This window comes from Crocodylus siamensis, chromosome 8 (genome assembly GCF_052110815.1).
Source record: "Crocodylus siamensis isolate JL-2025a chromosome 8, ASM5211081v1, whole genome shotgun sequence".
Classification (NCBI taxonomy): Eukaryota; Metazoa; Chordata; order Crocodylia; family Crocodylidae; genus Crocodylus; species Crocodylus siamensis.
This window is the reverse complement of record NC_143402.1, coordinates 23,608,663-23,632,301: the sequence shown is the minus strand read 5'-3', so window position 1 is coordinate 23,632,301 and position 23,639 is coordinate 23,608,663. Positions and strand designations below refer to the sequence as shown.

Sequence of the window (23,639 nt, the reverse complement as noted above, 5' to 3'; positions counted from 1 at the left end):
TTTTGAATAGGCTTAACTGAATACATTACTGGACATGACAAGTCCAGAAATAATTTCATAGTTTCATAGTTTCTAGGGTCAGAAGGGACCTGAGTAGATCATCTAGTCCAACCCCTGCCATGGCAGGAAAGAGTACTGGGGTCAAACGACCCTAGCAAGGTGTTCATCTAGCCTCCTCTTAAACACCCCCAGGGTAGGAGCCAGCACCACTTCTCTTGGAAGTTGGTTCCAGACCCTAGCTGCCCTGACAATGAAGTAGCACCTCCTGATATCTAACTTAAACCTACCCTCTGCCAGCTTGTGACCGTTATTCCTGGTCACTCCTGGCGGTGCTCAGGGGAACAGGGACTTCCCCAATGCCTGCTGATCTCCCCTGACTAGTTTATAACAGGCCACAAGATCCCCCCTCAGCCTTCTCTTGTGGAGGCTGAACAGGTTCAGGTCCCGTAGCCTCTCCTCGTAGGGCCTAATGTGTTGTCCCCTGATCATACCAGCGGCCTCCTCTTGACCCTCTCCATGCTGTCAACATTCCTCTTGAAGTGCGGCGCCCAGAACTGGACGCAGTACTCCAACTGCGGCCTGACCAGTGCTGCATAGAGGGGGAGGATCACCTCTTTGGACCTGCTCGAGATGCATCTGTGGATGCATGACAAGATACGGTTGGCCTTCCTGACTGCCTCCCCACACTGCTGGCCCATGTTCATCTTGGCATCAGTGATGACTCCAAGATCCTTTTCCACCTCTGCACTGACAAGAGCGGAGTTCCCCAACCTGTAGGTGTGGTGCCGGTTATTCCTCCCCAGGTGCATCACTTTCCACTTGTCTGTGTTGAATCCCATCCTATTCTCATCCGCCCACCCTTGTAACCTGTCCAGGTCCGACTGTAGCCTGTTGCTTCCTTCTAGCGTGCCCACATCCCCCCACATCTTAGTGTCATCAGCAAATTTGAACAAGGTGCTTTTTATCCCCTTGTCCAAGTCACTGATGATGTTGAACAGTGCAGGCCCGAACACCGAGCCCTGCAGAACCCCACTGCCCACGTCCTTCCAGGCTGAGTAGGACCCATCCACTACCACCCTCCGGGTGCGGCCCTCCAGCCAGTTGGCGACCCATTTGACTGTGTGGACGTTGACATCACAGTCCCCTAGTTTCTTAATGAGAACGGGGTGAGAGACAGTGTTGAAAGCCTTCCGGAAGTCCAGGAAGACTATGTCCACTGCTACCCCTGCATCTAATGATTTGGTGATCTGATCGTAAAAGGCCACCAGGTTGGTCTGACAGGACCTGCCACTGATGAACCCATGTTGGTCGCCCCTAAGCATGCAGTCCCCTGCAGGCCCCTCGTGGATGTGTGCCAGAATAATTTTCTCAAATATTCTCAAATGTGTGCCAGAATAATTTTCTCATAAGAGGGGCTTCTCCCTGGTGTCTAGGTGGAAGGGACAAAAAAATGTTTCTTTCTTCCACAAATAAACTTGCTGTGGCCCCTGAAGATAGCAAGGAAGCTGGGAGCAAGGGAAACAGGTATAGCAAACCCCTCATCCTGTAAAGAAGCACAGAGATGATGTTGGTGAAATAATTTTATTTAGTGTGATACACAGCTGTGGTCAGACGGTAGATTTTCATAATAGTCACACTTACTTGGCTAACAGCTAGGAGACAGCAGGGCCAGAGACACACACTCAATATTATACACACCCATAGAGAAGACAGTGGAAGGTGAACTATTTAATTTCACTAGATTTCCCCTCCCCTTACTTATTTTCCTGCTTTCCTCCCCCCTCCTCTCCTCTCCCACCCCCGCAAAAAAAAAAAAAAGTCCAGTGACTTGAGAATAACATGACAGCAGAGGCAGGGCCTATCTGACTGTGAGAAGGGGACAGAGGAACCTGTTCTACTGCAGACATAGACACACTGACAAAACATCAGCAGTTCCCACACAACAGGGAGCACATACACACAATGGAACAGGACTTCACATGGGCATTAGGGTCAATGGGCTTGGACTAGGCCATTTGAGGTTTTGGTAAGAAAGGGGGCACACTCCAGAATAAGAAGGAGAAACAACATAACATCCCAGCTTCCCCCTGCAGGTCAGCATACGTGGAGAGGATAGGACAAATGCTGCCCAAGATTCACTACTTCAGTGACTAAGAGGTGAAAGCCTGGTAGGTGCTGCAATCATCAAGTCCACCTAGCCTAGACAGAAGCAGCCCCAATGTCATTAGCTGAAAGCTCCCACTCCTGGGAATTCCAGGGTGGCCAGGGTTAAGGTTAGGTCATGCAGATAAAGAGTACCAGTCCGCCCCTCACCAGGCACAAGCCAGCAGGTTCCAAAGTGCAGAGAGCCAGGTCAGTGACCAAGAAGGCAAAGGTGGTGGTAGGGGGAATTCATTTAACCTGCCTCATGCTATAGTCCCCTGCCCTCACCCGTTCCAGCACAGTCGCTCCCTTTCCCTCAAGATCTACTCTGCCAACAATGCATAGGCCACATGGACAACTACAGACTCTAAGAGGACTCTACTACTATCTCACTCTTTTTTCCTTCTTCTGCCAATGGACAGAACTCAGCACTGCAGAGATGCGGATATGGACAGAGACAGGTCACTTACAAAATCCCCTTTAAGACAGCTGGAAAAGGGACATGTACTCTCACATCTAGCATGTGGCACAGAAGCAACCAGGCAGCAAGGCCTCCACCCAATTAACAGCAGCCTGCTTGAATCCTACTTTCCACTTTTCTGAAGTGAACTCTCATATTCTACTGCTCCCACAATGTTATGGCCCAACATCATCCCCATTACACAGAGGGGCAGGGAGATTCCCCACTAAAGACAAAAGGCAGGCAGAGGGGAGACACATCCCATTCCACAGACAACAGGCTGGATAATCAAGAATAAAGGTAATCTCTTGCATTCAATCCCATGAAGAGCCTATAGCAATACTTCTAGCATATGGTCTGGTACCACTGGTACTGAGCCACCTGTGCAGTGCAAGCTCCATTTCCACCCCCCACTTCCTTCCAACTGTGAAGCTTGTATCCTAGTCTGCCTAATAAAGAGAAGAGCATTTGCATGTTCCACAGGAGCAGTTCCCCAGTCTGTCTGCAGATGGAAGGTGGAGGAGAAAACAGAAAGGACAGAAAAGCAAAAGAAAAGAATGGCCATGGGACTCCCCAGCCAAATCCTGACATTTCTGTGATGAATTCTAGGCAACTCTATCTTTACCTGCCATCAGCAGATAGAGCCCAGATTGTCAAAAACAGACTGGACCCAACTCCCCAAGAGATTTCATACTGCACCAAACCAGCCTACCTTCCTCTTCCACATCCAACTGGCAGTATCCATTGAGCACTAACTTTCTCCAGGGAAAGGACAGGTGAAGAATCTGTCCCAACGTAGCAATCTCAGGGAATTCTTCCCACCTAGAGGGCAAAGCCAGCAGCAAGATAAATGGCTTGTGCTGGAACGGTTTGGGAAAGGACTGCCCCATGCTTACACTCACACCAATGGGTAGAACAGCAAGGTAGAGAAGTTCCTTCTCCCAAACTGCAAGGATGAGGGAGCAGGAGTTAGATGTGACCATCCACTGGAGGGGGAGAAAGAAACGGGAGTTGTTAATGTGTGCACCCTTCAGGAAGCAAGACATGGAAACAGATCACCCCCCACTGTCCAAACAGGCAAGGCCAAGTCCAATTGTGACTAGTTTTAGAGGAGCAGCTTCTAAAAAGGAAGTAGGGAAGCTGGATGGAAAAAAAAAAAACACTACTGGAGTGGAATGGAAACCGGTTGAGATGCAAGGCAATTAGAAAGGTGGAGAGCCCACCTCCAGCTGTATTTTTGTTTTCCCTAACTTGACGGCTTTCCCGTTGCATTTGCAGGAAGAAGATACATCTGAGCAGATAGGCCCAAGGTGGGGAACAGAGTAAAGGGCACCACGGTGCCAAAGTGCAACAACTAAAGAAGGACAGGACACTCATTCTGAGTTCAGGGCTCATACCATGCAGTAAGAGGGGCGGCCAGGGCTGCTCCCCACCAGCAAACAGGGAGTTCGCTTGCTTAGTAGATTTTTTTAGCCCACAGAAAGTTGGTTTGCCTAGCCAATGAGAAGTGATGCTCTTCAGTGAGACTGGCCAACTGGGGAAAGTGCTGCTACACAATGGGCACTTTAGCAGGAGCAGCTACTCTCCGTTACTGGCTGCTCAGGAGGCTTCTCTAGTTTGATGTCGATCACTGGAGATGATGAATTAAGGAAACCATCTGGAATAGTGAAAGCAGCACAGACATGAAATGGGTAAACTATTATAAATCTCCAGCCTCTCTAGAACAGTGGGGCCTTGCAGACCTTAGGCCAATGATTCTCAAGAACAGTGCTGTGGCACACTAGGGTGCGCCTTTCAAGGGTGATGCAGGCTGCCATGTAATGTTAGCACTGTTATGTGTGCACACGATTCACATTCACATAAGCCCAGAGATTTTAAACATGAATCCATAGTGTTAAAAATATTCTGCCCTGTTGTGGTCTTTCTGAGCTCTCTGTAACAAAAGAATTGTTCTATTATTTTTTCTGTATTTTCTATTATTTTTTTCTTTCATAAAAACAAGTAAAAACTAAGAGCTCAAGGGGTGCCTTGAGCCTAAAAAGGCTGAGAAACTGCCTGAAGCAAACAAGCCCAGGGCTGGAGACTTGTGGTTTTAAGAATAGCACCAACTACAGCTACTTAGGTGGCTTGGTACAGGCTTCAAGGCAAGCCTCATGAGGTTTAAGGTATTTTAAAGAAGTTTCCAGAATCAAAAGGTAGTAGTTGGTAGAGCTAGCAGAGAGTTACCAACTCTACAATGGTCAAAGCAGGGAAGTGATACTGAAGCAGCAGCCACAAATCTTATGACCGCCATCCTATACTGTTGCTATACAGGCCTTGTCCAACATACCACAAACTCCCCACCTAGCGCAGCCAGCACTTAGTTGATAGCATGCTGTAGCTCATCTATACATTTTTACTGTTAATTTAACCTAGTTTTGCTACTATCAAGCACTACTTGATAGTCACCCTACCATGCATACTTCCTGGGGACAGCCTGCTTCCAGTCTACCTCATGCTCTGTTACCAGATGTGTTTGCACAGGAAGCTACTACTAGGAGTAAGGTGACTACATAGCTAGTTGTCTGCAAAACAAACTATGATTCTGCTCCCACCTCTTTGTTCAAACCAGTCATTTACCATATGAGGCTAATGGGCTCTAGTTTAGACCCACTTGGCAATTCCCTCTCCTATAATTCCAGAGAATCTCAGCCCCCCTGCATGAGCAGTGAAGGTATGCTTGTGAAGCAGACATCACACAATAACACTAGGGGACAAAGTTCACCAAGAACTTTATGGGGAACAGGCCAATCTCTAGGTATCTGTTGTGTATGTGGGACAGCCTCAGGCAAAGCAAAGAAAGAGAAATAGACCATGTTGTTCTGAAATATCACACCAAGTTACAAATAAGCACTACAGTGTTCCAGTGCCAGAAATGGCCAAAAGATCTGGCTACAGGTGCTCAATTTACACATCCAGGAAAGCATCACGCTAAGAGAGAGAAAGTTACCAAGTAGCAAGCAAGGATACTGTCTTCTTTGCTCTTTTCCGGTGTGCTGTCCATCCCAGGTAAGGCAGCAGCCACACGGCGGAAAAGCTGGAAGACAGCAACATGTGAACTGACAACTTGTCAGAAGTAACTAATGATTAAGCCCCACATTTCTCTCTACAGCTGCTGATGAAAAACCAAGGTTTTGTAAGAGGTTTACATGGGCATTTGGCTAGCTATGCAGTGAATAAAAAACACTGTGCAAACCTTATCCCCAAGGACTTTACCACTAGATTTCATAAGATTGGACTAGCATTTAACAGTCTACCCAGTATCTATAAAGCATGCATCTGCAGCACAAATTTAGTATAAATGCTATTTCTTTAACTGTACTATACCAGTGCTCCATATACTCCACTACATGACAGCACACACAAATAATTAAGAGCCACTTGGCAAAAAGTTCTTTCTTACCTTCTCAGTGTCACATGGCGCTGTTTAGTACCTTTAACTAAAGTCACAGCTACCATTAGCCTAATTTAAGGTCTGTTGCACCCTGATCTAGAGATCTAGCCTCTATGGTAAAAACTACCTCTAAAATAGTGAAACAGGAGTGGAAACCCCAACTTGAACATGCTGCATTTAGCTCCTCTGGACTTTGAATGAAGATAGAAAGAAAAATCCAGGAAGCTTGTTTCTCAATACCCCCTGCAAAAAGTGCAGGATACATGTTTTTGCTTGTTTTCCCAATCACTGTTCAGAGTTCCTCCTGCTGACATCAACAAAGCAGTGCCACCCTCGGTGCAGCCTGCCACACAAGGAGTTTGAACCAGGTAAGGGAACACTGACTCTCACATGGATCATGCTACCAAACTAAAAGGAGAAGGTAAGCAAGTGCAACTAACCATAAGCAAGGAAAATGAGATAAGGCCCACCAGAAGCAGGACCATCACATCAGGAACACCAAGATCCCAGCAACAATGGCAACCTCTTTGAGGAAAAGGCTGAATCAGAGGAATAATCTTGTTGTATTGCAAGGTGGGAGAAGGAACTCTACGGCTGCTTGCAGATATTGAAACAAAACAAAAGAAAACCCCAAAACAGCACTTCATCCTTTAAACTCAGCGCATTTCTGGACCAAGCCCAGTGCATGCCCAGAAAAGGCAGCACTTTAGCTGAACCCAGCTTGCCCGAAGTCTGTACAGGTTGGGCACTTAAGAGGGGATTTTTGGTGCTTTTATCTAATAGCTGATCAAATCAATTTTAACTTGAGTGGGAGGGGACCCTGAGACCCTACTTGTGCTTGGATGAGGGGACCCTACCTTGTGCTTGAATGTTATGGTGATAGAAGCCACAAGTGGGCAGGAGAAAGGAGGCTGGAAATCCAGTCAGTTCTTATTGTACTTCAGAAGTTAGCCGAGTGATCCTCCCCTACTTTTGAGCTAGGAGTCAGTCTCTTTTCTGTCTTCTCTACACCCCACTTTTCTGGGAGTGTCATAATGATGGCACATGCACTAATGTGATGCTGACAGCTTTTTCCCTGAGTCCATAATTTTTTTCTAATTATAAATACTCCCTCAATGCAAGAGGGCAAGTGATCCTAGGATGAACAAAGCAGGACTTGAACAGGCAGCAATAGAGAAGCACAACTCAGGTATGACAAGTTTGTGGTAGGCAAGTAAAGCAATACAACTAAAAGCAGGTCAAGACCCCATAGTTTAACCAGCAGACAGTGATATAGCTAAAGGAGAAAACAAAATTACTGTTTGAAAAGTCACCAAATCTAAAGGGGGGTTCGCTCCATCCAGCTTCTTTGCAGCAAGCTGTTAACAGTGCAGGTCATAAATGAGAGCTTTCCTGATAGCAAGGATATTGCTGCTGCATTTACAAGTAAGCATGGAGCCAGGTCGAGTTCCATCCCTGCAGAAACAATCACTGCCTGGGAAAAGATGACTATGGAAGAGAATTGCAGGGATCTGAGGGGAACATAGCAGCCTTATTTAGTAAGTTCTGTCATGCACTTGACATGTCATTGTGTACAACCAGCACTGCCTGGTAAGAGTGTACTCTAGAAAGAGGGTCCTCTAACTGCTATCACATAAAGACAGCACCCACTATTAGCAGGGCACAGTGAAGGAGTACCACTGTTCCTATCCCTCACCACACTACTTTTAGATTCTTTCCCCTCAGATTAGAAACTGTTTTGGGGTACATTCAATTTTAGGTTTAACCTTATTGGTGCCCATTTAGCATTTTCTCCTTAGTTCAGCAGGACACAAAGTCTCCTTTAATTAATGGACATCTACAGGCCACACAGAGAACTTAAAAGGATCAGAAGCAAAGAGGCAGAAGCAGAAACAGGGACTAAATATTTAACACAGCAAGCCCACACAGCAACAGAGAGCACTGAAAATCATAAGGTTTGCACACAGTGCTGATCTACCTGTTTCACATTGTAGCCAGTTTTTGCACTGGTCTCGATAAACATCACATTCAGTTCTTTGGCTCTCTGCTCACCTTCTTCCGTGGTGATTTGCCTGGATAAGTACAGACAAGGGGAGAAGAGAAGACAGAAAGGGGAAAAGAGAAGATGGGCATTAAAGACAGCAGCACTTCACTGGAGGTGCCCTCTTTTGCTATGTCATGGAACACAACACAATACACAAAAGGAAACCCCATAGCCTCTGAATCTTTAAGACCCTCCCACCATCAGCTTCCTCTGTATACTCCATCTAAGAAAGAAACAACCTCAAATGAGCAGCTCAGGAAATATAATGGTAGTCATAATCCATATGGATGAGTTATGACATTTAGGTCTCATTCACAGCATCCTCACAGTGGGAAAAAGGGCCCCATTAAACCGCACAAAACTGGAATGGTGTGCAGCCATGTAAAGAAGCAGGTCCCCAAAACTACAGAAAGAAACTCCTTCAGATGACAGAAAGGTCACAGAAAAGCTCCAGCAGGGACAGAAATTCAGCAGCAAATAATATGCTGTTGTTTGCAAGCCAAGCACCTGCAAGAGCATCTCTGACCAATATCCTGTACATACCTGTTTCATATTATATCCTGCTTTAGCACTGGTTTCAATACACATCACATTCAGTCCTTGGGCTTTTCTCTTGCCCTCCTCTACAGAAACCTGTCTACAGTAATGAGAACAAATCACAGAAAAGAAAAACCAAAATAAAGGAAAGAGAACTAGACAGAAAATGGTATGAAAAAAAAAACGCAAGGAAACTACCCAACAACTGAAACAACATTCACCAGGAAGGAAAACACATAGGCCATTCAAAATAAGATGAAGTAAATAAATGGTTCCAATCTCCAAAAATGTCTGAAACTACAACTTGGTAGACAGCTCTTCCCAAAGGGCTAGGGATTTCCTAAGGGGCTTTTCAAGTCCCACCCAGCATGCCAGGATCAAAACTGACACTAGGACTTTGTCCACGCTAGAATTTCAAAGCATGGGATTTGAGCTAGCCTACATTAAAGGATCTTGCCTTTCTAGAGTTCACATCATATAGTATTCACTAGCTCAGCCCTCCCCCCAAATCTTTTGCACCATCTAGTTTAACTGGCTGAGAATTCCTAATATCGCATGCACTCCTATTACAGGAACTTTGCAAGCAGAGTGAAGTCTCTGTGTTTCTGTTAGGCATACGAAGAGACATAAGCTGCCCCACATGGAGTGTCTTCCACTCCTGTCCTATCAGAAATACTGGAGAGGTCTGCACAGGATTTCCCAGTGCTGGAGGGGCATAAGAATGGCATGTTCTAAGAGCTGCTTGATAAAAGTTAGGAAATCCCAAGATCTGAAGTCAGCTTGCCTGACTGCTCCTAAACAAGAGGCCAGAATGATTTCCCACTCCTGGGAAGTACATGTGACAGTAACTGCTTAGTTGATGTTATTGTAGGAAGAAAATAATTCTTAGAACTTGTCGACCCATCTTCATTGTGTGATTTCAGGGCAAGACTGATTTGAATCCTCATCAGCCAGATTCCTCAACCCAGACCATCTGATATACATTTATTACCACCCCTACCACCAGATTTCTGAAGCTCTACCTAGCTAAGATATATGTCTAGTGTTCCTGGAAAGTGTAGTACAAAGCTATTTACAGTGGCTAGGAATGCCATCATAAAGTCAATACTGAGATTGGTCTAACATAAATAAAGGAAAGCTAACTGTACACATGGCCAATGTAAAGTCCTAAGGTGGCATGTCAAGTAGTAGTCTTGCCTCAGTTTACTTACTGCCAGATGATTTAACAAAACTGCATGCTCTTTTCATAGGGCACCTATGAAAGCTGAAAACAGCATGGGATATTCACCCTTGTAGATGGGAACTGGTAAAGGTAAACAGAGGCCTCCTGGCAGCAATATACATAGTCAAAGTGCCTAACTATAATGTTAGGTGGCCAGTCAGGCAACACCAGAAGGACAAGGAATGGAGAGAATATACACTGTAATATTCCACAGAGATTGCTATGCTTCATGGAACAGTTAAAACAAAAAAATTAAAAATATCAGAAGTACCTGACAGTTGAATAGGCAAGACATTTTGTTATGGTCAAAACAGAGTGAACCTTCAGAGGCTAGAGCAAAAAATGTAGTTGTATAAGTTCTGTTTTACAAAGCTCACAGCTCGAAGGTTACCTGTCAAACAAAAGTGCATTGTGCACAGCCTGAGGCAGAGGGTTTTAGTTTGGCAAAACTGTATTCAGCTCTGCAAGGTCCAAGTGTTTTCCCACTTCAGACATGTGAGAAGTTTTACACCAAAACCCCCAAAATAGCTTCATTTTAATAAGGTCTAATTTGTAGCAGGTTTTTATTAAGGGTAGTGTTTTTAACTGGAGTTTTTTCAAATAAGTTTGTGCTGAGGAGTTTGAAGAGTATGGTGCAGACTAGCCAAGTGCAACAGTGTCTAGCATTTGATATTCTAACTGTTGGTGAGGTTACACACCATGAAACAGACGCATCAGCCATCTGCATCCATCTATATTACTTGTACAGCCACCACTGTGGTATGCAGGTGCCATTCAAATCTCAATGCACTTTGAAATAATGAATCAATTCTCTGTAAAAACATGTATATGTTCATTACACAATACAATAAATCTATATCATATTATATCATATTAGCTTCGTTTATCTGAAATTAAGGACACTAATGTGATATTTAAAAAAAAAAAAAATCACAATTACAAATCTCTGGTTACCTAGAAAGCTCCTCTTTCAGATGTTGAAACAACACCCCCAGGTTTAAAATAATCTTCAAAAACCAGAATGCCTTAACTTGCCAATAGTAGTTCAGATTAAACCCAATCACATCCGAGTCTAGTTTTTCACAACCTCGTTTTGGACAGCTAAGTCTGACCTGCTCTGCTTCTGCTGAGAGCAGCCACAACGCTGCAATGTTCTGTGCTCATTTAATACAGGGGGAATGATGTTTTGAGGCAGACTTGTTATAAAACGTCCTTATGTCTGGTGCTAATCATGGGTGCTTGCTTACAACAAGAATCTAGTTATCTGCACTGGACACTAGGATTAATAATTTCCTGACTTATGCAAGGCTACTTTTTTGTTTTTTAAAGTCCTTGCCTCTCAAAACAGTACTTGGCACCAAACTGTGAAAGGGAGACAGAACATTGTTGCATTAAAGGAAGACTATTATTGTAATCTGTAAAAATTATTCACCGAAGAAGTTTACTGCATGTTATAAATGCTGAAATTAAATGCCAAGTACAATGGGAATTTCAGCTAAACACTGTAGGCTAGTTGAGCCTTTATAAGCTCCTTGCAATTACAGTTCCTTTTAAAAGGCCAGCCAGCCAGTTTCCCAGCACCTGCTGGTCAGACTGGGGAGGTCACCAATTCCCCTCCATTACCTCTTGTCTGCCAGATCAGTTTTATTCCCCACCAACATGATGATGACATCACTTCCTCTCTCTGTTCGAACATCATCAATCCACTTGGAGGTTTGCTGGAAGGAGTTCAGGTCTGGGGGCAGAGGAGAAGATGAACCATGAGGAGGACAACAAACTTCTTTCACATACAGGGAATGAAGCTTCCAGAAAAGACTATAATAAAGCTAGCACGGCTGTGCCCACATATTGTGGCGCAATCCCAACACTGCACAAAAAGGGAACAGTTCTAATTGTTTCTAATGTTAACTATCTTTCTATAAATACTCACAGCCACTATGTAATAGCCCCTCTCAAGCGCAGTATTTCAAACACAAGACACCAAAGCATCACTCACTTGTAATGTCATAGACTACCACAGCAATGGTGGAGTCGCGGATGTAGCTGGGAATGAGGCTGCGGAACCGCTCCTGCCCTGCTGTGTCCCAAAGCTGCAGCCGAACCTGCTGGTACCAGGCCAGGGAGAGCAGACAGCAAGAGAAAGAAAAGAAAGGAGGAAACTGTCCTTTAGAGAAAAGGCTATTTGCTAAAATGAACCGATCACAGCTCAGCCTGAGGACTGAAGCCTGGCCTCGCCAACCAGCCCCCATATACCCAAAAAGCAGTGAAACTCTAGTTCCTCAGTCTTCCCCAGAGAATAGGCAGACACCTTTTAATTCCCCACCCCCCAGTCTTCCTGGAAGCCCTGCATAGGTCCCTCACTCCAATGAGCTCTGCACTGTGGTAACCACCCATGGTAGCCAGTGCTGTTTAACGCTCGGAGGTAGTAAAAGCAAGCCACAGTTGGCCTCCCCCCTCCCAGGGCTGTATATGCTGCTTCCACAACACCCCTAGCCTAGAGAGACAGAATCTCAGATTTGAGCCCTCTGTGCAAGTCATGTTCATTCTCAGTGAAGGGACAAGGTAGTGAAATGGCATCCCAATTCTCCTCAGCATCAAATACCCACAAAAGGACAACTGGAGCTTTTGTGCAAGATGAAACCAGTCATCAACTTGGTCAAGAGGTTTCAGCATGGACAAAAGCACCTGCTGTGAACTCTAGCCTACGGAAGGCATTTGATGCTCCCTTCCCAGAAGGCATGAAAGGCAGAAACAAGCATCAATTGCTGGGTAAGAGGAGGGTAGCTTAGTCTCTAACAGAGAAGCCATACTTACTCTGTCAGAACACCCCAAGTAAAAAGGAAGCCAGAGACACCAGAACATATCAAGGGACTTTCCCCTCCCTTGCAACCCCAGGAGGTTCTTTGGTAGATGTCAAAGAACCAAGTCATTATACCTAACAGACCAAGACCTATTGGTATGAAATGGCAGTTGTCAAACAAGGGATCCAGGCATTACAGTAGCCAGTCCTGGATAAGAGCTTTCAGTAGCTTCACACCCAACAGCCTGTTTCCCCTCACAAGAGCTGCAAATTAGTTCTTTGCAGCATGGGCACTGTTAAATAGGCTGAAGGGAAGAAAATGCTAATATTGGCATTACCAGCAATCCCATTTGCTGTGAGGGAAGATACTTCTGGAAAGGCTACAATTAGACTAACTGATCTGGTTGTGTAGGCTCACAAAGGCTATATGGACAATTCAGCAATATGGGACAATGGTTTTCTATGGCTGAAACACCTATCAATGTAGTAGCTACACCGGCTACAAGTTAAAAAGGCAATTTACAAAAGAAGTCCCAGGGCAGATTGGTCGTTTCCTTTTAAGAAAGAGACTTGTTCTTAAGTAGATGCTTTAGCAGAACACTTCCTTTGAAACATCCTGCCATAAGCAAATTCTGACTAACACAGTACCAGTATTAGAATCTACTCGGTCCTATGGCTTGAGGAACCCAGGTCTAACCTGAAGTGATTAGCTCTCAGATGAAGTATTCTCCCCTTTTCTGTTTTTTGCTAGTGTGGTTAGTTCCCCACAATGCCAAAGAAAATCCAGAAAACTGAATCCCTGGTCCTTCGCTACAAAGAACAACAGAGCTGGTGCTGCAGGTTTCTAACAATAATTTTGAGCTCCTACTCCCTATTTTCACAATGGGTCTCTATGGTGGACCACAAGGAGCAGCTGCTAACCAACTCCCATTCACTATAAATGCCTAACCAAAAAGGCGTTTAAAATGTTCCAAACTCCAGCCTCTGACCCAAAAGTATACCAAAAGACTGCACCATTGAATAGAAAGCAGAAGGCACAGGCTGGTACAGCAGAGATCCTGTTCTACTGAAGTCTCATCACTGCTTATAAAAAATGGTAACCAGTGAACTAACAGGCAGGCATTTTCCAGACAATGCAAGTCTGGGCAAGTATAAGAATGCACCAATACTGAGCCAAGGGTGATCAACCACATCAAAAGAAAAACAACCCTGATTAAAAAAAAGGAGGAAAAAATTGAGTTGCAATACTGTATTAGTTTCCAAAAGTGAAACCTGATGCTCAGCCACTTCTGGGCAGAAGAAGTACCACAAAAACCCAGGCAGGACACTTTTCTAAAGGTGTTGTCAAACATCCTCCTTCTTGATCCAAAAGAGAAGATCCTTGTTCAGGCCTTGCTCCCACCCAGTGTAGACTGTGGTACACACAGCTTTATTTTAGTGTACTAAAGCAGGCTAAGACTTCAGGAGGAAGTCTTGTTATGCAGGAAATTGACCTGGTTGAGATCCACAAAATCCAGCTATCACTCTTGACTTACCAAAGATGGTCTAAGGTGACTGGATCAACTGAACATGATACTAGTGTGGAATGAAAATACACTTAAGTTCTATATGTATGTGGGTGAAAGACAGATAAACAGATATGTGGCCTTCACCACCACCACTCACCTTCCACTGTGATCAGGGCTGCGCAAGGTTAACCTTTTATCCCAAGGCCGGACAGGTATGGCTCGGAGTCTGCATGCAATTCCCATGTGCAAAGAACAAGCTGAATAGCATGTTTTGCCCCTGAAAGTACTGATCCCCAGAAGGGTACAGAGGAGAAGAAAAGTGCCACTGCAGACTGTGCACTCTGTCACTCAAACACAGATACACCTGTTCCCAGTATATATTCCCCTCTATGCTAAAAATCCTCCAAAAGCTATGCATGATGCTCTATGACACTTGAATTGTATTTTGTACCATACCACACTGCCCTTCCTGAATGGAGCCTTAGAGACACATTCCAAAGCAGAGCATGCATGGGACTTTAAAGGCCGTTCAACCACTAGAAACTCAGAGGTGGAATCAAATAAAAGGATATGTGTTAACATTCCACTGGCCCAGCTTCTCAGAACACTGTACCACCCCCTCCAATTTAAAAAATAACATGCAAAAGAAAAATTCTACTGCTTTGTTTTTATTTGGGCTTTTTCTTCATGGCATTGTACTATCTCTATAACCCCTCTGTGTGGACATTATTCTACTCTTTTGGCTACCCTATAGATCAGCATTTCTCAACCCATGGGTCATGAGAATATATGAAAGGGTGGCAAACCAACTTTAAAATAGATCAACAAACTTTAAAAATGGATTCTCCTTTAAAGGAGAAAAATTTGGGAAACCATGGCTTTTTCCTTGCAGGCTGAGTTCCAGCCTGCCTGGGGCCACCCCTGCTCCTCACACACTCTCCCACCCCACACACTGTGGAGCAGGGAGCAGTGGGTCAGGAGTGAGGTGCACTGGGTCAGGGCTGGCCACTGACGTTTACAAATGAGTCCTGGTATGAAAAAGGCTGAGCTGCTTTCATGCCTGTGTGTACGAAAAAGGCTGAGCTGCTTTCATGGCTATGTGCATGCTGTGGCTTCACATGTGGCTTTTATTGGTAACATCAGCCACATTGACCAAAAAAAGCTGATCACCACTGATGTCAATTTTCCTTTTATCAGTGCTGATACGATATGGACGGATATACTGGTGCACGTCTAACCACCTGAGTATCTGTCATTATTCCTACTAGCTCTTCAAATGTCCAGCACACAGAAAGCCTATATTTCTAATACAAAATGAAACAGAAGAGGAAACAAGCTTATTTATACCAGAGAAAAAGAAGAGGGTATAAGTCATTTCAGCCTTTGCAAATCACCTTTAAGGTTTGAGTTCTGAGGAGGAAGGCATTTGGAATTCCCCATGCAGCCCAGACAGAGATAGATAAAGAGACTTGGGCTACCACTCCGCAGTGACAGCAGCTTCAACCACAAAATATCTGCAGGCCTCTAGCTGTGAGTCTATCCAAGCTCTCTTGGAAGCCAGACGTTTCCAAAAGTTTAGCTATGCCTTACACAGTTAAAGGGTACTTGTTTGAAGGAGGGCCCCTACTGGGGGTCAGGCTCTGTACGTACTTGTAATGTCAAAGACAATGACAGCAACAGCAGAATCACGGATGTAGCTGGGAATGAGGCTGCGGAACCTCTCCTGGCCGGCTGTGTCCCACAGCTGCAGCCTGATCTGGGAAATGGAAAAGCATGGAGGAAGAGGGAAAGGGAATGGGAAAACAGAAACAGAACAAAACCAAAACCCAAGTGAAATTAGAAAAAAAATAAAATTTGCAAAGCAAAATAAATAAATGAACAAATGTCAATGCAAAAGAAAGTTAAAATGGAATAAAAAATGTGAAAAAGCCAAAAGATCCCCCTCTATCCCAGCCTTGCAGGAAGTCTAGCCCAACACAGCAGCAAGCCTCATCTTCCACCTCCACACAAGCCTGTTCTGTCTCACAAACATGCACAGCTCTTCTAACCACATATGCCTATCTACTTCAGTGCATCCTAACAAGTCAGGGCTCCAGGCTGAGATAGACAACAATACCTGCTGCTGCCCACATACAGCTGTATGAAGTCACATCTAATACTTCAGGATTAGTGCAACCTGCTACAGACTAATTCAGTATGGAGCCTGCTACAAAGTGCCAAAGCACGATATTCGAGCCCCCAGCCCAAATACCAGCAAAGGTATCTGGTAACAAGCTAGGACAATGAACACCTCCAAACGGGCTTATCTTACACTTGAGTCCAGCCTCTCAGGGAAAAGTACTGAAGCAGGGGAAGAAAGTATCCTCCAGTGTCCCAGCCTGCGATCATGCCTGTGACATATAGCCTTGTCTCCCAGTGACAGGCACTCATTAAAAGGATAGGCAAACAGGGTTCCTCAAAACTCCATTTCACTTGTTGCTGCATCTCCCAGCAAGCAACCAGTTACGAACTGCACTACACAGTTAGTTCTGTGAATGATAAGTGCAGGTATCGGCCTCTCCAGACAGTTTTATTTTTTCTACTGGCTAGTACAGGCAAGCCAATTTACAGCTCATAGACCTGGCCCATGGGCAGCCTGAAGGGAAGATAAAAAAAAAGACCAGGAAATCAACACCATATGGCAGATCAATCTGCAAGCAAAGCCATGTCATGGTTCACTCCAAGCATAACAGTCAGAGCCCTGGCTCAGCTATAGGTGGTACCAGATTTTCCAGGGCCTGGTAAGAAGAGTTATGTCAAACACAGCCAGATATTTCAGCCCAACTGCAGACATTTTTCCTTCACAGTCTCATCTACATTCAGGATCTCTGTCCCCACTTAATAGGCTTTCTGGGCCTCCAGTGGCCCATTTACATGGCTGAGAAAGCTAAGAGTACAGCTCAGGGAAAAGACACCTGGGCCCTTCCTTCTCTACCAAAATGGACCTCAGAACAGGTCAGGTTCCGATTTGCTGATTGTGTGTGTAGTACAGAGTCTTCCACAGCCACAAGAGTTAAGGCTCACCCTACAAACAAACAAAAACATTGTTCTAAAGCCCTTGGTGCTGTAAACTGTATTGACTGGTCAAATTTTCACTTGCAGTTATTCCAACTTGGCTCCAGAAATAGGCCTAGCAGAGTTACCTATGCCTGTTAGCTACTCTCTCCTACTGCTGCCAGTATAGCAAATAAGAACCTGACAGCTAGTATAGTCAAGATAGATATACGCACTTACTCCTTCATGCAGGAGGACAAAGGAGGGTTTCAATTCTCAGCCATCTCACTTTGAGGTCACACCAGGTCCACTGGGCTGAGAATATCACAGAGACACCTGTACCAGTGCTGCACAAACCAAAAAGTTTAGCAATGCACTGCACTACTCAGAAGCAGCAGGGGCAAGCCCCAAAGGGAGTTATCCTGCTTACCCACTCTTAAGCATTCACATGAAGCACAGCCAAAAAGCAGATACTAGGAAGAAGCATGAAATGAGACCTGGGCCCCTTTCAAGGCCAACACTTAACTGTATTGCATCACTAAGCCTTTCCTTCCTTGACTGTCTCTATTCAGATGTACACTGGAATGATGCTAGTATGACAGACTAGTATTACACCAATTACAGACAAAGGTATCTAACCCTGAAAAGGAGTGGCTTTGTCACCTGTGAAAATCTTGAACAACTTCCCAGAGCAGAACCACTTAGATCAGTTCCAGAGGCAGAACAGCAACTACTGACAACTGCTGACAAGAGTTATGCCTATGATGCATAAAGAAGCCAGCCCTTTCCCCAAGGATATGGATTAGTTAGCTTGTCCCAATTTTGCATGAACAGCTTTTGATGGGAGACTGGACCAGTGGTTTGATCCAGCACTGCAAGAAACTGGATTCTACACAACCCAGCATGACCATGTCAGGGAATTCCCATTAAAAACTGTTGTGGGTCTGAAGAAACAGTCATCGTAAGACAAATAATACAGGCACAGAGCTGGTACTTGGGCAAATGCTGCTCCTATGACTGCAGGTGCCAGGTCACTTGCACCGATTCCTCACTTACCGTGCGGTCTTCTAGATACATGGTTTTTGACAGAAAATCAATTCCAATGGTTGCCTGAAAAGGAGAAAAAAAAAACAAAAACCTAGTAACCTGCAATTATACTTCTAATCTCCATTTAGGAATCTATGATTTCCAATGACAAACTTGTTCAGCTACATTTTCCATCAATTCAATTACTGGGGAAAAAAATCAAGCCAACATTACCAACCCCACCAGCATCACTTTTCAGGCTTCACCCTCCAAATGCCATCACACTCCTTTTGGTTCCAACATTTTCACTATGACATAAGCACTTCCTCTCCCAAAATTAAAGCATCTTACCAGAGTGACTTGTTGTAGAGAAAAACGGCTCCTTATGCAGAAATAACTCCAAGGCCAGAGAAAAGATTGTTAATATGACTGAGGAGTTGGATGCAAGGATTGTGGATGCCTGTAAGCTGAATCACGCCTAAGTTTGGCAATAAAGTCCCTGGCTTGCCTGGCAATGTACAAACAAGAGCTCTAAGCTAAGACTACAACTCCCTCTATAGTGCAGGTTAGAAGCACTACTTCCCAGGCAGCTTGCTTTGTAACATTCTTTCCTCTTATACCGCTCTCCCCCAGGCATAGCCACTGTATAAAGTCCCCTGCATATGGGGACATTCAGAGACTGACTTTGTCAGGTAAAAGATCTGTTAATATTTCCTAGACACTTATCCTAAGTAGGTTCCTTTATCCAGAAGAAGGCTGTGAAATGAAGACTAGTTATGACTCAACAAGTTGTAACCACTGGGTTTTAGACAGATTTTGCTGCAAACAACCCTGGTTAGTGCCTTTGTAGTGAAAATCCTTCTTGATGTCTTGGCTTCCCTAAGTTTTTTGTACTGTCCCAGTTCTCAGACTGTCTCTTATCATTCCTTTTATTTTCATTAGGCAGATTCTCATACCTCCCACCACCCAGCTTTCTGTTGGGGTCTCAAAGGACTTCTTCCTTTCTACACTCTCTTACTGTATGAGATTATCCAAACAACTTCCAACTATCATTATACTATCAACTTATAGATCTACCTCTCCACTCTGGGCCCATCCTTCTGCCAAAACTAACATTTTGACATTTCTACCCAGGCACTTGGGCTAAAAGCAATTCTTATTCTTTTTTCCTTCATCCACTTGGGCTCTCTTCCAACCATCCTCTCAGTCACCCTGAATATTCTCTTCTTCACTATTACTTGGGTCCTTAACCCAGTTGCAACTTCAGTCTGTCCTCAAGATCCTTACATCCAGGTGGTACTTTTTTATTGGGCCAACTGTACAGTTGGGAAAGAGACAGACCAAATGAATTATGGAGGAGGAAGTGTACTGGTACCCAAAACCTTATCTATATGCCTACCACAAAATTCCTTACCTGTCACATTTTTCCTGGCCCATCATGGTTACAACATCACTCCAACACTATCCAAATCCCTCCCACTCCCCACCCCATGCAAGACCTCCTGGCCTTCCCTTTCCAGCTACACATCTAGTCCTATCATCCAGGCTCGTACCTTACATCTTGCCCATTACAAAACCCAGATCTTTGGGCTGATTTAATCTAATGTTGCTTCATTTACGGCAGGGGTGGGCAAAATGTGGCCCACGGGCCAGATATGGCCCACCAAGCTATTCTATCCGGCCCACAGGGCCCCTAAAAAAATGTACAAAATTAATATACATCTGCTCCGGCTGCCTGTCATGCGGCCCTAGATGGCTTGCCAAAACTCAGTAAGTGGCCCTCCACCCGATATAACTGCCTGCCCAATTTACAGAAAATTCCACTGCAAAGAAAGATTCGTCCACAATAGCTGCACTCTTCCTGCCTCCCACTAGCTACCCAATCTCCACCACACCAATCTACTTGTCAACTTGAAAGTATATCACAGACTCTTTAAATGGTGTTGAGCCAACATCACATGAAGGCAGGGGGTAAAATGTGCCCAGCTGACATTTCATGAAACAAGTCTTGCCAAATGAAGAATTTTGGTAAAGACCAATGTTTGCCAGGCTCCCACTCACCTGATAAGTGTTGTCAAAACTGTCATACATAAACCTGGTGATGAGGGATGTCTTCCCAACTGCAAAAGGAAAACATACATGCTATCACATTCTAGTGGCGGCAGAGCAACAAGTGGTACCATAAGCCTGCACAACGCCTGTCCCAGAGCATAATTCATCTAGGCAATAAAGCTTCTAATCCTACAATTACTTTCCCAGCTGTGTCTTTCATCTGGCAAGATCAGCTTGTTTCTAACATAAAGACTTGATAAAGATCCTGGTCACAACTTGGCAAAGGCTTTTAATACTAACTGGACTTATCAGAACAGTGTCTTTCACTCAGTTATATTTATGGTATAGATAGGACCTAAGATGCATCAGTTTTGCAGAGGCAAAAACACCAAATCCACCTAAGTTATTAACTAACAGTATTATTATGGCACATAAGACCCGTTATCTTGGTAAGGGGCTCATTCTGCACAGTGCTAGACACGCACAGAACACAAAGGGTTTTCATTCTGGTCTGTACAGACAACCATGGATACTAATGAAAGATTTCAAGGAAACACTGGCCTCAGCCTGGCTGTAACTGAGCTGCCATCAACAAAAAGGCAGCACAAAAAGGAGAGTTTTTAGAAAGGCTTTGTCAGTAATTGCAAGAGCTTCCAGGCAGCTTTTCCCTAATGTTTTTCCAACGAAAAACTTCTCTGCAGTAAGGGTGGCCAAAATTTGGACTGGGCTTCCAAGGGAGGTGGTGCTCTCCCCTACCTTCAGGGTCTTTAAGAGAAGGCTGGATCGGCATCTGGCTGGGGTCATCTGACCCCAGCGCTCTTTCCTACCTAGGCAGGGGTCGGCCTCAATGATCTGTTGAGGTCCCTTCCGACCCCAACATCTACGAGTCTATGAATGTAAGGGGCTGCTTAGGAGAAAGAACAGAACAAGGCGGGCAGGAGACCAGTGGGTATCTCAGCCAGGGCTCCACATCTCTCATACGCTGCAGAAACGATCAGCTGTAAAGGGTCTGAAAGCAGGACAGCAAGTTTAAAATGACCATGAGGAGGTCCTTCTCCCCCCCACCCGCCTGTCATTCAAACGTGGTATCTGCTGCCAACAGGTGTGGTGGAAGCTCAGAGCAGAGCCAGGTGCAAAAGGGCTTGCACACGCTCCCAGAGTAAAGGGGCATCAGGAGTGAGGGGCACGGCCCTGATGGAGGCCTTCTCAGGGGAACGGGAAAGAGGACCCTGACCAGAGCCAGTCCCTCTGTCTCCATCCGCTCCCTGCCCTGCCAGACGCGCCAGACGCAGGTGTTTTGTGTGCGAGATTGAGGCTGCAGCCACAGGGGAGGCCACGTGACGGCGCCAGGCCTCGGCCGGCGACACCCGCTCGGGGCCGCGCCGCTCGGGGCCGATCCCCGGGGCGAACGAAGCCCCAAGTGCTCCGAGGCACTGACGGGGAAAGGGAAGGCGCCTGGGGAGCGCAGCAGCCGGCAAGACGCAGCAGGGGCGGGGCGGGGCGGGTTGGGCTGCTGTCCCGGGTCCCCCCGCCCGGCCCCGGCCCCGGCCCCGATCCCGGCCCGGCGCTGACCGCTCTGCTCGCCCAGGAAGACCAGCTTGAACTTGCGCAGCGGGTTGCCAAACTCGCCGCCGCTGCCGGGGCCGGACATGGCTGAGGAGCGCGGCGGCGGCGCGGCCGGGCGGCGACAAGGGGACGCGGCCTCGCTCTCTCTTGCAGCACGACGGACCCACCCACCGCGCGCGTCACTTCCGCAACGCCCCACGCCTCGAGTGTGACGCCACACGTCACCGCTGGCGGCGGGGTGATGTCATAGCCGGCCCGGCCTCAGCCTCCGGACTCCCGCGGCTTGCGGTGGCGACGTGGATCGGCCCATACACGACGTCATCGAACCCCCGTCCCCCCCCGGCCGGGCGGATGCCCGGCTTTTACGGGGGGGTTTCAGCAGTCGACCCGAGGCCTATTGTGCCCATTCTACAGATGGGGACACTGAGGCAGGCAGGGAGAAAGGGGCTTGCCCATGGTTACCTCCGGCAGGTGGAGGCAGGAGGAGTCCCCGGGCTTGTCTGAGGCCTGAGACATTTCTCAGTTCCCTGGACCACGATGCCTCCGTGAAGCGAGAGCAGCTTGGCCTGGCACTGAAGTCACTAGTGCCAGGCCAAGCGTGCAGACAGCCAGCAAGCTGGGAACTGCCCCCTTGTCGCCCCTGTGGTGCTTGGGCTGGAGTCTGAGCTCGACAGTTCACCTTAGCAGTTCCCATTTCAGCAGAAACACCTGGCTGCCAAACCCCAGGCCCTGCTGATTGCCAAAAACTCCTGCTTCCTCATTAAAGCTTCCTCAGCGCAGCAGGATGAAACGTGGGGAAAGTGCAAAACACAGTGTTTCATAACTAACAGCAGAGACCGTCGAGTGCATTAGTTTTTACCATATTTAAGTGGCTCCAAATCCCAATTTCTGTAAAATTCCATTTAAAATACGGCACGGTTTCTAGCATCTGCACTTGCTGATGTGGCAAAAGATGTCAAGGAACCTTGTTACACAGTATCTAGCTTATCATAACGCACTTGGCTCTGGCTGCAGCACCCTCTAGGAGTTGTAGTCAACTGTTGTCATGTTTACAGTCAAAGGTTAATGACCAGTACAATCTCACTGGTAACATCTTTTCTGCAGCCGGTGCCAAAGAGCAGGGCCGAAGGGCATTATTCAGCACATTATTGCCTCGAGTCTTACCTGGCTGAGTATTGAGACATTTTCCTTACAGTTGTGCCATGCCAGTCACCAGGTCCAGTAAATGCTTTCTCTTCCTGTAATTTCAAATAAGCCAAGAGATGCAGGCTGGGAACTTGGGAGAAGTGGGGAGAGAGATCCCAGCTCCATCACATCGCCTGATTCTAGAGCAGACAAACTCCCCTCAGCAGGCTGTGGCTGACAAGAGGGTGGTGCATGTATATTGCAGGGATGGTTTACAGCATATCCTAGACCTAAATCCATTCTCCATACCATATCGATCAAAAAACATGTGACACCTTGGCCCATCTGTGGAAGATTGGGTCTGTGTTGGTGACAAGGTTGTGGAAAAGCAATAGGAACTTGTGCTTCATCTTGGCCTCTTGCCTCCAGGCTCTTCCCTGCCTAGGCAGGAAAAACTCATACTAAAACCAAAGCAAAAAGAAACTTGATTCCAGCACATTTTAGTTTATAGCTTTTTTTATTTAGAAAGATACTGAAGAACTTGCAGCATTCAGGCAAGTGACAGGAACAGAATGTAATACGTTTCCTTGGCAATAGCCCATCAGTTAAATTGTTAGTTAAAGTAATTGCCCACTCCACCTTACGACTAGCTGTCATCACCCTCCAGCTGCCATGTGGTTCTCTCTATGCT

General features: G+C 45.9%; 1 protein-coding gene across 6 annotated transcripts; it reads right to left on the bottom strand.

The window, feature by feature from the left end:
• Positions 1 to 1,571: 1,571 nt before the first annotated feature.
• On the bottom strand, positions 1,572 to 22,006 carry RAB41 (RAB41, member RAS oncogene family). 6 transcript variants are annotated; one of them, XM_090061710.1, is made up of 9 exons: positions 21,830 to 22,006; positions 21,623 to 21,642; positions 20,267 to 20,347; positions 18,236 to 18,289; positions 15,797 to 15,902; positions 11,462 to 11,573; positions 8,014 to 8,107; positions 5,612 to 5,678; positions 1,572 to 4,232 (listed from the first exon to the last, which is right to left on the bottom strand). In XM_090061710.1, the coding sequence occupies exons 1-9, from the start codon at positions 21,906 to 21,908 to the stop codon at positions 4,168 to 4,170; spliced, it is 678 nt and encodes a 225-aa protein (XP_089917836.1). In that variant the 5' UTR covers positions 21,909 to 22,006; the 3' UTR covers positions 1,572 to 4,167. The 6 variants fall into 6 exon arrangements, 3 of the variants coding, with proteins under 3 accessions (XP_089917836.1, XP_089917833.1, XP_089917835.1); XM_090061707.1 differs by lacking the exon at positions 21,623 to 21,642 and having other exon boundaries at positions 20,267 to 20,325; XM_090061709.1 differs by lacking the exons at positions 15,797 to 15,902; positions 21,623 to 21,642 and adding an exon at positions 11,835 to 11,940 and having other exon boundaries at positions 20,267 to 20,325.
• Positions 22,007 to 23,639: the final 1,633 nt, after the last annotated feature.